Raw genomic sequence first — 16,393 nt, 5'->3', positions numbered from 1 at the left:
GACAAACATTTAGTCCACCAGGAAGTTACCGGTGTGGCGCTCCCCTGAAACTATCCGTGAGCGTGCTCCGTGTCTGTCTGCAGCTGGAAGCAACACACCAGGTGATCCTTCTTCCGGACTTTCAGAATCCGTCTGTAGAGCATAAAACATGGGCGTGAGCATCGGTACAAATTCTCAACTCATTTCTACGCAAAATGTTCCTGCTAAGCCAACTTGCACAGCATGGAATCACAAAAGCCTTTGATCAGCCCCTTGGAAAGGGCACGTCAAGACACAGTATATGGGAAAATCACAGCAGACTTGTGTGTTTTCAGATCTTAGGCAAAAACCTCACAACTCATCTAAACTAGCCTGTCACGCTGGCAAACTGCACAGCCGCAAGGGAGAATTAACACGGTAACTCGAGCTGTGGGTTGCGAACCCGTAACTGCAGGTCTGGGGGGGACCCAACTTTCAGACTGAACTGGTACCCGATACTCAAATTTGTGCTGACGTTCCCCAGGCACACGTCCTGCAGTGGGGAGCGAACACATTGCTACTCCCAGTTGCAAGGGTTGAACAAAGACGAGCAAGACAAAGCTTACAGAAACCAAAGCTACCTAAACCCCCCCAATAATATTTTAGCCTTGTATTTGTAAGAAGGAGACGGGGAAGAGTTCCTTCTTCCTCACAAGAAAAGTCAGAGGGCGTAAGCTACAGACTCTGCTCGTTTTCTTCTAACCCATTACCACAGACAGGAAGAACTAAAAGGGCAAACACAGCCAGCACGTGTGGTATTTCTGTTGAACGCTACTCTCAAAAAGGGTCAAAAAGGTAGAAAGGCTTTTTTCCGAAGCAGCTCATCATCTAGGCTGCAGACCCTAAGGGCAACCACTGAACACGTCAGCGGAATAGAGTTGTGTGGTGAAAAAGCAACAATCCCGCCAGCCCCCGTGAGGAGCTCAGACTATTTTAAGCAGCAAGAAACTTCACTGCCGCAATACTGTACCAGAAACCCAACTCCAAGGGCCAGTTGCCATGAGACCCAAAGCATTAGCTCGACCTACCTTCACCCCAAGCCTCGCTGAACAGCTAGCACACAGCACAAGTATTTCAAGGGCCCCCAGTTACAAACATACAGCAGAACCAGGAGAAGGGGAAATAAGCCTCAGCCGCGGCAGGGCCCAAGCTCCGAGTGCTTCTGGATCTCGCTCCCCACCCCCGCCCCACTGGGAACCCCGGTGTCCTTCACGGGAAATACCTCAGAATCCCAGGGAGATTCAGCATCTTCCTCTTCCTCTGCTCCCACCGCAGTCAGGGCACCTACAAAGGCAGTAAGAGGTGAGACACTGAGCCCTTCTATTTCACTCTGCTTTTCCCCAGCACCCCTGCACCCAAAAGATGCACAGCGGCTCTGTTGCTGAGGACAAACTAAGGAGTGAGTGTTGAATTCAAGGGTTTCTTCACACCCAGCACACAACATCATGGTCCTTCCTTTGGATCGCCACCTCTCCAGCAGAAGATGGCTATGCACAACAGCTGACACAGCTACAAGCAGCACTGAAGACGTGTTTGGGTCACACTCAGGAAAAGGCTCCAGCACGCTGCAGCCCTGTGGCATACAGAGTTTAGGTCACCTGCTCTCCAGTCCACAGCTCCAGAAATTGCCACTGACTACCACCATCCACTGTACAAGAAGTACCATAGAAACACCACCCGACACATCTTCACGCTAAAATCACCAAGAAACAATGCTCCTTTTGTAGCACTGCCAGAAAAGACCTTCCTTGACTAGCAGTTTTTACCCTGCACCTTCCCAGAAGGTAGACACCTAAGCATTGCCATTGAAAAAGAGGAGAGGCTCACCGCCCAAAATCTCACCCCAAACACACAACTTGTCTCTATCTCAGGGGGCTAACATCCGAATCTCTTCTCTACCAGACACACGCAAGGCTCAGTCTCAGTAGGTTCCTGGCCAGATTAAACTATCTTCATTTCTCTGTTTTAAGCTAGTCCGTTAGGTAAAACTGATTCAGGATTCGCTCTTGTGGAGACATGCACACAAAAAACGGGAAAGGAGCTAGAGACCAGTGAGGGCACCCGTCCTAGCAGAGGGGAACTGCTGGTTCCAGCCTCAGCTAGGACTACTCACACTGTGCCAAATGCAGGCTTATGGTAAAATGCACAGACAGAAGAGCATGTATAGGCACAACACCTGGAATACAGCAGGTTCTGCCAGGCCCGCTCTGTAGCATTTGATCAGCAGCTACACACGCTCTGGTAACATCTACCACACCACTCTACTCTCTGGAGACACACAGTGGAAAGTGTGCCTTCTCCTCCTGCTCCAAGACCTGAGGTGAGTACCAGAGTGCTCAGCCCTGACTGACGGGGCAATGCTTTCGAGCACACTCAAGCGTGGCACTGGAGAGACTTTCTACGTTTTAAAACTGGACAAGGTGAGGCACTGGAACAGAACAGCTTTCTCTCAGATCGACTCAAATCTTTCCCAAGCTTCAGCCAAGAGCAACCACAACTTTTCAGTCTGACAGTACGGGCCAGAAAGGGGAATACTACTGTCACACCAAGACTCTCTAATCCTCCTCTTTTTCAACTGTGCGTTTTGTTCTGATCGCTTCAGGGAGAACACAGCAACAAAAACAAAGAATGACACCTGCTCCATGTAGCATCGTTTGGAATCCAAGGCCACAATTTGTTCTTCAGGAATGAATGAAAAGGAACAAAAGCTACTTTCCTCCTTGCCAATGCCCACTAGGGTTCACAGGCAAGGGAAAACCTTACTGTTTCAGAAGTCAATCACCATTTCAGTTCATTTACTGTGCATTAATATTTATAGAGGAAGAACTGGGATCAGTATTCACTAACTCACTTCTCTCACCAGTGTTGTCTTTGGAAGCACTGTGGACTTGATGGCTATCATTACAAATAGAGTTTTTCACACCCTCAACAACTGCAGTTTGTAGCTCTTCACCTGTGTCTTCCTTTTCCTGCTCCTTCTCCTCTTCTTCCTGTTCAGGTGATTTTTCCTAAAAGAGATTGACCAAACAGCTGGAAATAGCAGAAGCAAGCACCTTCTTAGCCACCCATCGACAACTTTAAAAATGCTTTTCCTGTGTAAGACAACAGGGAAACTTTGTTGAGCTTTGTTTTACAAGGCCTTCAGTTTTTCCATGGGACTCTATGAGGAGACAGCAATGACATTAGCCCTAAGTCATTAGCCCTGGCTCTGCAAAGCTCCGGAGAAGCAATTCTTCATGTCAGCCTAACTCTAGCTTTCATTTCAGTTACATTGTTTTGGAACACGCTCCTTTTCCTCTACTTTGCTCCAGGAAAATCACTAACTTCCTGCTCTCAATCTTATTCAAACTTTTTGCTTCCTCTATTTCAGCCATCACACCAGGTATTTTACTAAATGGCAATAAATCTTGACAGATAAAAACTGTACATACAACTGAGAAAAAATGAATTTATTTCAGAAAAATTATACTGCCTATTTGTTTTCCTGCAAAACCACTGCAACCAATAAAAAAATATTGAAAATACTGCCCAACACTATTCTTATACCTAAGAAACTGCTTTGGTTAGGAGTAAAGGCATTTTCTAATATAAAAAAAGGATGATCAAAAGATGGATATACATGAAATATTAACAGAAATCCAGTTTACCTTTTGGTTCTTACCTTTATCACCCTTAGAAAATACCTTTGTGATTGAATCATCCTTATATAACTTACTTTGGTGCCTGAGTGAAATGCTGCTCTTACATTTTCTTCATACCTATTCAAGCACAAGTGTTCACTTTCTTGTTTCAGTGCTTCACAGACTTTATTATTATCTACTTCACATTGCTCTTCTTCTGTATCTTCATCATCCACATGTTCAAGAAAGACAGAGTTTGGTCTTTGACTTTCAAGCCTTGGGTTTTTTCCTGCTGACAAAGAACTATTATCGCTTTCAAAGCCATTACTGAAGCTTGACTTTTCCTCCTTAAGACCACAACTATCTGAGAGAAGCTGAGGTGTCTCTTTTTTCCAGTCTGTCATCTTAGATTCTGCAAAAAGGGAGTCATCATTTCTGCGAAACTTCACCCCAATCATGCTTTTCTTGTTCCAACTTTCTTGTTTATCTTGCAAATTATTTAGATTTTGAAAGACAGTTTGCTTTGGTACTGACTTGCAAGATACTTCATTATTCACCGTCTTTGGAGACATGGCAGTTATGTCAAAACAACAAAAGGAGTTATGGAAATGGCAACAGGCATGTTACCAGATTAATGGAGTAATCTGGGAACGTCTGGAAAAGGAACCAAGTCAAGGATGGGCAGGATGGAGAAAGGACTTGGCCAGGGACAAAGGCTTAGGAGGGGATAATACCTTCATTTTAACAACATGACTTATGTTTTCTGAAGTGACCAAGTGCTGTGTTTTCAAAATGCTACTTTTCTCATTTACTATAGGAAAAGAATTATATAAAAGTAGATTGGCTAAGTAGTTTTTTAAACATTAGTATACTATGCAATCTGTTCCAAATAGCTTACTGTTTTTCCTGAACTGCTGGGAAACATTCATTAACAATGTCAAATTTGGCTTCTGCAGCTTCTGTAAATAAATGATTATTTTCTTTTAGAACACTAACGACAACAACAAATCCTTTGGTCACATCAAACCTTGAACACTAAATGTAATCAGGCTGTCCTTTTGATAGAAGTATAGGATGGAGCCAACACCTGACCACTATCTACAAAAACACTCCTCACATACGCAATTCAGTGAGTATTTCACCCCCAAAATACCATGCAGGCACCCTTCTGAAAATTGTTTCCACAACTATGGTTACATGCATAGCAGTTTTAAAAATCTGGGTTTAATATTTGTAGTACTTCAGTAAAATTCAGTTATATTTAAGATCGCAGCTTCTGGATGCTTACTTGCAAGTGTGCACAAGGGAAGTAACTGTTAAGAACCCTAGGTTTAATGCATTGATTAGTCCCTGCAAGTACACTTACCAGAATATCCTTACATTTCAAAAACATGCCCCAAAAATGCATAATTTATATTTAAATCAGTGCAAGAAAATGAAATCATGTTAAAACTAAACATGCTTGCACCTCCAGTATTACAGAGTAGGTTGAACTAGAACACCGGTTCCTCATCGCTGCAGAATCCCAGAGCAACAGAACAGATGCTCCAGACATCCCTGCAGAAGTTAATAATTCTTCAGAACACTAGCAAAAAAAGCAGGCCTGAGAGCTTGTAGCTGACAAAAAGAATACTGCCTAAGCATTCAAAAAAAGGAGGGAAAACATGCAATGTGAGATTACGTGCAAGCACAGAATGCCATCTCAATAGAAGAAAAAAAGATGACCCATTTGAGTAACTCATCCGCTGAGCACTCTTGAGTAACCTGATGAGGAGGAAAGGAGAACTAGGTGATGAAGGATTTCAGTACCTCTTCATTAAAAAGTGCCCTTTATCAGTTAGGATTCTATCACGAAATCTACAGGAAACATTAACAGTGTTTGGGGAAGAACAGAACAGGTTATATTAGTAACTTATAAACTGAAAATCTGACTCAAATGACCAAGAACAAACAAAACTGTGGTGGTTTATCTCGTCGCCTATGGCTCTTTTGCCTCAAACCACAAATCTACTGCGTGCTCTGCCACAGCTACAGGTCTTTTAGGAAAAACTCACAGCAAAAGAAAGGCTGGCAGGTCAGAGACTGCTTCTAAGGAGAAAACAATATTGGCTAGAACTGTAGTTTCTTTCAATCCCCCAGAAAACTTGCCTTCAGATCACTTATTTTTATAGGACATTTACTGTAAATACACCATACCTTGGGAGAAAAATCGAGTTCTTCCTCAGAAGTATGCCAACTGACATCGCTCCCCTCCTTCTCCAAGCTTCTTAAAAAGTAAAGCAAAATGAGTACTGTGTCTCTCCAATCATTCCTCAGGTATGTGCTGGGTATGTTTAAAGTCTTACCTGATTGAGTCTCCTTGCGACAAGTCGTCTATTGCTCTTCAAACATTAATTGACATGTTGAAATTAGATTTGGCATGCCAAAAATCAACCAGCACATACAAACATTTAACCTGGACAACTCTACATGTCATAACAGAATGAAACTTTGGGGAGTCAACTTTATGTAAGACAGCATGAATGAATGCATGCATTTCCAAACAACTGCTTTCTCAAGTCACACTGAATTGACAAAACAAAAAAGACTAGAGTTTTATCTCCTTTGAACTTTTATACCTAAAAGTTTAAGAACTACCTCTAAACTAAAAAAACCCAGCATAGCATGAATATGCTACGTTAATAAACAGTTAACAAAATACTGGTGCTTTAGCAAGACAGTAAATAAATGAACTTCTGAAGTATTCATACTGCACACACAAGCACACACTGTTGACAGAGATATTACTGGTTTATATACTATACTAGCTGGTGCTCTACCCACTTACAGGTTATCCTGAAAAGGTAAAAACCGTCAAAAAGCATAACCAAGATCTAATGCCTATCCTCAGGCAGAAAAATCCCCAGCAGTTCTCTACGCTGCACCAAAAAGGGTATTCAAGAGGCAAGACAGGCGTAACCAGGGCATTCTATACTACGCTCCAAGCTTTCATCCATGTTAAGACAGCAACTTGCACACAGGATCACAGGATAAATCAGGTCACAAGGGACCTCGGCAAGTCTCTCAGCCAACCGCCTCCTCAAAGCGGACTCAGCTCTGAGGTCAGATGAGGCTGCACAGGGCTTTTTCCACTCTGATCTTGAACCATTCAAGGAGGGAGACTGCACAACCTCTCTGTTTTACTGTTCTCACCATGGTGAAGCTGCCCACATTCCATTAGAAATTCTCTTGTTTCCATTTATGCCTCTTGTACCTTTGCTTCATGTGACACACCACTGGGAGGCACCTGTCTCTGTCTTCTCCTTACACGTACTGGAAGCTGCCGCTGGGTCCCCTTCAAAGTCATCTCTTCTCTACACTGAACAAGCCCAGTTCCCCCAGTCTCTCCCCAAAAGGCAAGTAGCCCTGCTCCTGGCAAAGTTTGATGGCCCTCCACCGAACTCGCTCACGGATGAAAGACCACTCTCTCTTGCACTGGGGGCTCAAAATTATACCCAGGGAGCTGGACACAACCCAGGGACTGCCAGGTAGCAGCGTACAATCCCCTTCCTCAGTCCCCTGGCTATGCTGCTCTTCATACAGCCCAGGACACCGTTAACCTTCTCAGCCGGCAGGGCACCCTGCTGGCTCATTCTCAGCTCACTTTCTGCCAAGACCCTCTGGCTATTCCCAGCAAAGCAGCTCTCCAGCCAGGCAGCTCCAGCACGTGCTGTAGCAAACGGTTGTTCCTTTCCATGTGCAGGACTTGGCATCTGCCCTTGCTGAATTCTGTTAAGACAGGCCTGACAGTCCATTTACCCAGCTTGTCAAGATCCCTCCGAATGGCAGCGTGGCCCAGATGCACATGTTGCAAACTCAACGACAGCGCACTCTAGCACACCACTGATGTACTAAAGAAATCTGAACTCTAGGAATCCAGCCTGAAGAGTGCGAAAACCTCTCAATTACCAACAACTAAGAGGAAATAAAAGGCCTCTTCAATTCCCAGGACAGAAAGGAAAAAAACAAATAGAGCCTCCACATCGTATCTATTTCAGCATTCCTCAAGTCCTCGATAATTAGTTCTCGTTAACTATCATCACAAAATGAACTTGCTTATAAATAGGAGATTGGTGGCCTTCCATAAAGTTGTATGATGACAGCCAAACCGAGGTCTTAGACAAAATCATTAAAAGGAAAAGAAAACAAAGGGCATATCGTGTTGAGTAAGTTATCTGAACTTTTGCTTTCCATGGATAGTAACTTTAAGCAATGATCAAAACCAGTTCCCATTCTCCTTTAAAAAGCAAGAGAGAAAGTTTATGAGATAGTTTTCAGACAGATCTTGATGCCCTACTGTAGAAATGGGATCTAGAAAAGTAGTATCTAGGGATCACTTGTTTCTACTTTAATTGAAGTCCATTTTCATTGTGGAGTAACAGAAGAGCATAATTTTTTTTTAAATATTATTTACTATCACTAATGACACAAAGCAATCACTCAATCCAGTAATAAAGGACCCGTGCAAAACACGCAAACAAAAAGCGCCCAAAGCCTGCTCTCAAACCTGATTTATAAAACCAAAACCATCAGAATAGAGACCTCCAAGATAATAAACATCACAGGTGTGTTAGTATTTGTACATCACACAACATGTTTCACAGTTGAAATGCTACTGTATAGAATACCTTTCTTTCGTTTTCCTGTTCTTGATGTCTGGCTAGGAGATTGTGGCATTCCTATATCCGTTTAGGGAAAGGCATGTCAAGGACAGACCAAACAAGGACACCAGAGTAAATGTGAATTCCCAGAAATTTGGAAAACCTAACCAGTACATTAACAAAGCTGTAGCAATGGGAGAATGTACTGTGACCATCAGCCTACTCTACAGTTACAAGAAGTAGAAGCCAAACCTATCACAACCTACAGAACTCTACTCTTAAGGGACAGTGTCAAACAGTGTAACTTAATTTACTTGCTCCATTGTAAAATACCTATATTCCAATATTTTGAAACACTGAAACAGATTCTTGGCAGTTTACTGTACTGCCAACTTTGAATTTCTCTCAGCTTGACTAGTCCTTGCCCAGCACTGACTGCCAATGCAATTCCTCCATATTTGTAGAGTGTTTTATACATACGGCACACTTAAAATCCCTCCGTTTAAGCATCCCAAAAATCTGTAGGTGCCAACAAACTTTGGAGATACACTAGCCAGTTGTGTCAGATGGTGCCGGATGCAAACACAGCCCCCTCCTACCTCAGTCTGAAGGTAAAAGCCCTGCATATATTGATTTGACCATGCTGAACTGTTCACATAGAGAAGCTACGCCACCAGCCAGAACGCAGGCATGACAAGCAGTCAGAGTGAATACCCTGTTCCCCCAGGGCTATAGGGCAGGCCACAACTGGACCAGAACGGGTGCACTGGCTGGTGTGAGTGTCATGCGTGTGTGCTTGTGTGTGTACGCGTGTCTATGTGTTGTGGAACAGAAGCTTTAGAATATAAATCACCATCCGCCTGCTCTACTCATCCTACTTAGTAAAATTTTATTTTTTATATCAATGAATGGTGTGGTTCTGTTATTGCAGCTACCCAACACCAAACGTCTGTGTGACAAGGCCATAACATTTGCCTCAGAGCAACAGGGAGTCCTGCTTATATTGATGTTACCACAAATACATGGAATGGATGTGGCAAGAGGACTCCTATCAAAAATACACATGTAAGAGTTAAAAAAAGGACCTCAAGATTGTTTCTCATTCCTTCTCCATTTCTGTTTTCTTAAAAGGCGATACAGCAGATATAAAGCACACTGAAGCACTCGTTTCTTTTCCAAGAGCTCTATGATGAAAAACCAATGGTTTCTGTAGGAACAGTACACCAATATGCAGTGCAGCAGCTAAAAAAAGCTGCCACTGAAGACATACTAGAAATCTGAACCCTCGCTTTTAGAAAAAATACATAATTACTTTTTGCCAAAGAAATTCCAACTTCAAATCTGAAAAGTCTGTCATTCGATATGCTAGAGGTGGAAGCCATTCATTTGGAGGTTTTTGCAAGTCTGTCTGTAATCAACAAAAAGGTTCATGTTCTGACAAAAAGTAAACACTCAAATAAGCATGAGCAAACTTCTTAAATATACCAACTTGCTCACTAGAGGCGAATATTTTGAACAATGTTCAACAAGTGCAAAAGTAGCAGCAAAAGGAGGAAGGACTACATTGTAAATCCCAGAAAAACAGGAATGAAGAGCAAGATTAAAACAAAGAATTCAAAGTGGGTATTCCTCCTTTGTCTCACGATCAGTTGAGCTTCTCCTCTAACAGGGGCTTCAAAGCTTTTACTGCAGCCTGTCAAAGGGACTCAGGATGCAGGACCTGCCCTTTGTGTGTGCAAGCAAGAGACTGCAGAATCAATGCCACCAAGTGCTCCCTGCATGCTACTAATCCCTCTCACTCAACAGGCCGGGGTCATTTTCCAGGAGACTGAGCACAAGGAGAAAAAGATTCATACTACTCAAGGAAAACAAGCCCTACTATAAACAGTTTGAGACCACAGCGCACTCTTTCTCCTCCCAAGTCCTTAACCCACATAAATATGCTCTTCACACTTACTAGGCCTCTTCAAGTGAGGATTTCCCATAACATTGTGGACTTATGCTAGTAGTATTACTGTCTTCAAGGAACTGCGCAAATTACTTGGTTCAAGAACCCATGTTTCCCTGAGGGCATATTAATTTTGGAATCACACAACAGTATTATTCTTCAAGCCACATATTTTAAAATAACCCAGGCCTGTCAGTCATCACAATGTGGTACCACAGCAATTATCTACGTGCACAGGAGGCAGCCACAGAGTGCTGTTTGGGTAACAGCAACATTTTGTTGATTAAACTACCTGTACCAAGCCCTTTCCAAAAATAAAATAAAATATAAAAACCTCTGCATCTTCCTTCAGTCTATCAAGAAACTTCACACATCGCTGACTAGATCAAAATAACTATTCCTAAGTCAAAGGAACAAAGTTTGGCTCTAAATTAAATTCCCCTATCTGGGAAAAGTGAACTCGGAAAAATATCCCATGTTTTGCTCATATTTCACGACATATTTAAAAAAGGAGTAATAAACTGTGTTTGAACACTGTCTGCTGTCCATTTGCCACAAAGTTCTGATGTAACACCCTTAAAAAAAACAGAAAGGATAGAACTTCCCACTGTAGGGCCTGAGATGTAAAGTACAAGAAGTTCGATCTATATTAAAAGATTAGTTTTCTAAGATTCCTCTAGAGCTATATGAGCTCATAAGCATAGACTGGATCTTAAAAATTAAGGAGTTGTTTTGGGTTTTTTTAATTTAAAATGAACTCACTGAAGGAGCTAATTTTTTGATAACAAGGCAATTCAATTGTTTTCCTGGATCACAAGTTAATATGGACTTTTTAATGTTTATTTCATAAAATTACTGGAAGTAGAAGTGGTTTTTATTTTTACTGGAATCAAACTATGTCCATGAAGATACAGTACACACAGAAGTTGCATTATTGTTTCTAACAAAGTGACTTTTCCAAGACGATTTTTCCTAAGTATGTCTCTACAGCACCTACACAGAAACAATCGTAACTGATGCTGAGAAATAAGACGACTCACTAAAGGCAGCTTAGTGCAGGTGAAACCATTAATATTAAAACACCACCGCACAAACTCAGTGGAAATCAACAAGACATGTACGGCCCTGCTAACTCATCTGTTGCTTCCCAGCTACAGGAAGATGAACAACTACTCAGGACGAACCTACTGCTTTTGCAATTCATTTTCACAATCTGAATGGCCATCTACAGGTACAAGTACACACCCCAAAACCAAAACCACTCTCACCTAGTTCCTTCCCTGTCCCCCTTCTCTCTCTGTATGAAAACCTATACAGATGGGCAATCTGGCAGGCAGAACGCAACAGCCCGGTAAGTGGGCCCGTAGCACACAAACCGCAGCTGCCTTCACCCCTGACAAGAAGCACCTCCAACCAGCAACAAATCAGCATATTCACAAAGCTTCTTGCGCTACCCCACCTGATGCCTCCACTAAAGTCAACGGCGAACACAGTGAGCGCTGACAACACAAACCCCCTAAAGAAAAGGCCACAGTGATTTTCCTCGTGAGCTCCTGCGTGATTAAAGATCCTACCTCCTCTGTCCACAGCAGGTGCACCCAACGTCAAGCCAGCAGCTCTGGCCCGGTGAGGAATGCCAGGTACTGTGTCGCCTTGTGCACCACCTTCGTCTCTGTCTCCCCGGAATGCGTATGCCACCAGTTGTTTACAAAGACTATATAGGGAAAGAGAAGAAACATATTTGGTAAAAACAACCACATACTTGCTTATACAGTTTAATAGAACAGTTAACAGCCACTTACCCACCCTACATGTATTCATAGCCGTATGAATTCGTATACTTGTATGCATTCACTGAGAGTAATACAGACAGAACTTACTGCACAACTACTACCTACTTCAATGTTCACTACAGTCATGTTCACTCTAGAGGTGCATATCCACACCTACGAAGCTATTAGCTCCAGCTCGGCACAGTATTTTCAGCCTAGCTGTTAAGCACACATAACCACCTCAGAGAAGGGATACGCACAGGTACAAAGCTATCCGTAAGAGGGGTGAAACTGCTTAAGACTTTAACAAAAGGGATTTGTTAGATCTCTGAAACAAAAGACTGGTAGTTCCTGGTGATTGTAGTGGAAGTCAGTAAGGACAATGGTGCTGGTCTGAGGAGAGGACTGACATGCATTTCAGTTTGCCACGTTCTACCTCTGGGTAACTGTAGGATACAGACATGTTTTAGAGTTTGTATTGGGCAGGTGCAAGCTTAGCGTCAAAACTTGACATCTACAGACAATTTGGGGTGGAAATTTTCTTCAACATCCAGATTAATACTAGACACAGGGAACGATACGTATCAGAAGACGCCACTGAGCACAGCTTCAGGACAGCTTTCAACACACCATTAAACCGTGCTGCTATTACCAAAAACATTCAAAAGCCACACTGACAACTGACAACCTATTCTAACAATAAAGTCAAAAATTTACCTAGAATATCCATGAGTAACAGCATAATCCTCAGCTGTCCATCCGTTAGTGTCTTTATGGAAAAGATCAGCACCATATCGAAAAAGAACTTTTATTAAATTAAGCTGTCCACCAGATGCTGCAGTCATAAGTGGGGTTCTGAAACACCAAAAATATGTTATGAAGTAGATCATTTGACACAGACACTGTAATTATTTTTATTCCTATTTGCTCTCAAAAACTACTTTCCTCATTACTGAATGAGCAAAAGAAAACGCGGTTTTCATTAAATATTAAGAGCAACCATAAAATGCAAGAGGGAGTCAAAACAACCAAACCTTTAATCTTCAGACAAAGCTTCCACATAGACAACACTCACATACAAACTATGCCACTATGCAGGAGATGTTTTTTACAAACTGAGGCAGTGCTGCTGAGCTAACAGCATGTTTCCTGCCAGAAGGGCCAACACAGACAATGCCTTCTTGTAGTCCTCAACGAGGAAAGCACCCACCGAGGTATGACAACAGCCAAGCGCAGATGTGCTTTCACAAGTCACACAGAAATAGCTGCTATGTGGGTCCCCGGGGTTTTTTTTTCAGAGCTCACTCTCATGCCTCTGATTAATCCAACCTAAAGAATACTAAAGAGACCCATGCAGAGTTTTGACAAACCACTCACCTTTCACAGTGATCTCGAGCATGCACATCAGCTCCTCTCTGCAGAAGAAACTCTGCTATATCTTCATGATGTTCAGAGATAGCAAGAATAAGCGGAGTGTTTCCCTCCTGAAAGGGCAGATAAAGTTAAAAATAAAAGTAAAAAAAAAAAACCAACCCTACCAGAGAAATACTAATACAACTTTTTGAAAGAACTTCTTCAACAAATACAAAAATTTACCTTATTCCGAGCATCAATATTGGCATTATGCTCAAGTAACAGCCCCGCTACGGTTGTATTAGGAGATCGGACAGCAAGGTGAAGGGCAGTGTTGCCGTCAGCATCTGCCAGATGTGGGTTGGCACCGTGCTCTAGCAGAATAGCTACACATTCTTCTTGCTGGCACTGTACTGCCTGGGAACAACACGCAAAAAAGGAAGAACTTCCAGCGCTCTGTTACAATTGCCCCAGCTTCCCAATGCTGGAAAATAAGAGCACCTTCAAAGCTGAGCTAACATATGCCTATTCCACGCTGATTACCAGATGCATGCTTCTACGCAGAGCTGTGTAAAGAATCCTACCAGCCACCTCTCATTTAATGCACAGTTGACAAGCCCCACTTGAAAGAGCATAACATATTCCACATACCTTCATCAGCGGCGATCTGTTATCACTGTCAGTAAGATTTAGTTTACACTTGTTTTCTACGAGATATGTAACAACACTCACATGGCCATTCGCAGAAGCAAGATGCAGAGGTGTCCTAAAAATTAAACATATTAAATTAGCACAAACAGACAACTAGAGAAATAATTTCAGGCTCTGATAAATTGATACAACCACAAGTTTCACTTTGCACAAAGCAAGCTTAAGAAATGATTTCTCATTCTGTTACCAGTAACAGCAGTTGCGCACCAAACACCCGAGACTGGCCAGCAAAACCCCTCCACAGCATCTGCTTAGTAAGCTGCCATTTCCTTCACTCTAGAACTTAATCTGCACAGATTCCTGTGCCCAAGCATTGGTCACTGCCTCCAGCAGGACTACACCCGTGGCACAGCAAAAAAGCTTGGGAATCTGAGAACCATGGCAAGCAACCCTCTAAGTTCTATAATTATTCATGTGCCAGAAGTATCAGAGATGTAGATGGGCTTTATATAAAGAGTATTAGCATTTCCCTGCACTTTGAGGATTTCTGCTTTTTCTCTAGGTTGCTTACTACTGCAACAAAACCAAGTACTCACTTGCACCAAAGTGCCCCCCATCACATGCAGCAAACCAGACAGCAGAACACTGTAATCCTGAGTACAGGGAAGTAATACCTGATCCTTCAGATATGTATAACTACAATAGTCATAATAAGCCTACTACAGAGGAAGTCCTCTCCAGGGAGGGAATACTGTGTTTCCATAATACATGACCAGCATAAGAAAATGAAACTCTTTTCTTCAAGTTAAAGCCTTGCCAGAGGAAAAAAAAAACCCACAAAAAACCACCCAAAAAAACCCCTCCTTCAAACCACAGAACATCTTAGGTCTGATGTCAATTAACCAGCCTACTTATATTGAAAGAAATTGCCCAGAAAGTCCTTGCATGTGTTTCCCCCTAAATCAGAGGCACAAATCAGCACAAGCTTCACGCTGTGCAAAGGCAAAGCACCTGCTGCTCTGCAGGACACCTGTCCCAACAGAGCAGAAGACAAGCTAGAAAACAGCTGGGACCTTCCTCCCTTGAAGGTGATGCAGTAACAATCCCACAGTTCCTCAAGAACTGAGGGGAACACCAGCACTGGCTCTGAACCACATCGCTGCAGGTAGGTCCTTCTCTGTATTTAGGAAAGCTCAACTAGCCTTGCAATTGTTTTGGTACCTTGCTGAGACCGGAGCACAACAGCTCCCTGGCTAAGTGGGAATGGAAAGGGAGAGGTACACAAATGCAGTGGCAGGTGATGCAGAAACACAGTAATCTGTAATGCAGATACTTGTTACAGGGCAGCTGACATCCTCCTCCACTGCAACAAAGATGAGGATGAGAGAAATACAGAAAACTTCAAAGAATTTGTAATGTCTTGCTACAGACAGGGAACAGACTGGAGCACTGACAGAGGAGTAGCTCAAGAGCAACTACCACCACTTTTTGAGAAATTTCCATGGAAACATGCAGGATTCTTCATCTCTGAAGAAATGACTGGCTGAGATTATCTGAAAGCTAACCAGGACTGGTTATGAAGGAGTCCACAATCCTCTGAAAGCTGCTACTACCAACCACTAGGAAGCATGACAGACGTGAAGTAGTCACTATCAGCTCTGCAAACAGAAAAGCCTTCAGAAAACTTGTGGACTTGTTGCTGTCCTCCTCAACCAAGCCTCTCAGTCTGTCAACAGGAGACGGCTCTGCTTGGAGCAAGGCCTGCTGTGCTCCACAGAAGATCCACTTCGGGGAACAGGCTGGCAGAGAACATCAGTGTTCAGGGTTGCCTGTCCCTGCAAGAGGCCTCCAGTAACACCGAAGTTCTTCTGCCACCCAGCCCTGGGGACACTGCCCAGATTCTGTTCCTGCTCCTGTTGCTGCTACGCTGATCACCTATAGAGTAGAGGAGAACTGCTGATGCTGAGCAGCCACGAAACAACCCCACTGGGAAACAGCAGGTTGGCAGTACGCACTTTGAATGGCCCTTGAGCCGACAACCCAGCAGCTACAAGCCAAGCAATGAAAGTGCTGGAGTTCAGTCTGACAGGCAGCTGACAGGGTAAATCTCCCTTAGCGATGAGCTCTGACCCAGGATGATGACTAGCTGGCATTGTGCCTACAGTGCTTCCAACTCTGTGCTGACTTTTGCCCATCTCTGTCAGTGAGGCTGAAGGTTTTGCTAGACCACCTCTGAAAGCTGCCTGCTCCTAACTGATGCTGTATCAAGCACACTTTCGGGAGGTCGTATGGGCTACAGGACCCACTTTATGGAAGGAACCTGTTGGTGTGATCCTTGCCATGTTCCTGGTGCAGGATTTTGCTTTTGGAAATCCTGAGCAGCAAAACTGA

The 16,393-nt window shown here is 43.1% G+C and overlaps 2 protein-coding genes across 3 annotated transcripts; both read right to left on the bottom strand.

Moving 5' to 3' along the window:
* Positions 1-2,642: 2,642 nt before the first annotated feature.
* On the bottom strand, positions 2,643-4,261 carry LOC308057318 (uncharacterized protein; the record flags this gene model as incomplete). The annotated part of the gene is made up of 1 exon (XM_080411450.1): positions 2,643-4,261. A coding segment is annotated over one exon (600 nt), but the record flags the coding sequence as incomplete, so codon positions are not given.
* A 504-nt stretch (positions 4,262-4,765) lies between these two features.
* LOC308057328 (uncharacterized protein) lies at positions 4,766-16,127 on the bottom strand. 2 transcript variants are annotated; one of them, XM_080411461.1, is made up of 6 exons: positions 14,003-16,127; positions 13,595-13,768; positions 13,376-13,482; positions 12,716-12,853; positions 11,801-11,940; positions 4,766-6,017 (listed from the first exon to the last, which is right to left on the bottom strand). In XM_080411461.1, the coding sequence occupies exons 1-6, from the start codon at positions 14,006-14,008 to the stop codon at positions 5,980-5,982; spliced, it is 603 nt and encodes a 200-aa protein (XP_080267587.1). In that variant the 5' UTR covers positions 14,009-16,127; the 3' UTR covers positions 4,766-5,979. The 2 variants fall into 2 exon arrangements, with proteins under 2 accessions (XP_080267587.1, XP_080267586.1); XM_080411460.1 differs by lacking the exon at positions 4,766-6,017 and having other exon boundaries at positions 11,359-11,940.
* Between the last annotated feature and the right edge of the window lie 266 nt (positions 16,128-16,393).

Source organism: Falco punctatus, assembly GCF_963210335.1.
Source record: "Falco punctatus genome assembly, contig: scaffold_71, whole genome shotgun sequence".
Taxonomy (NCBI): Eukaryota; Metazoa; Chordata; class Aves; order Falconiformes; family Falconidae; genus Falco; species Falco punctatus.
This window is presented reverse-complemented; position numbering and strand designations above follow the sequence as displayed.

Coding starts and splice junctions, on each gene's coding strand:
- LOC308057328 (XM_080411460.1), bottom strand. Junction 13,483..13,594: donor ATATTGATGCTCGGAATAAG/GTAAATTTTTGT, acceptor CTGCCCTTTCAG/GAGGGAAACACTCCGCTTAT. Junction 11,941..12,715: donor GTTACTCATGGATATTCTAG/GTAAATTTTTGA, acceptor TTCCCTATATAG/TCTTTGTAAACAACTGGTGG.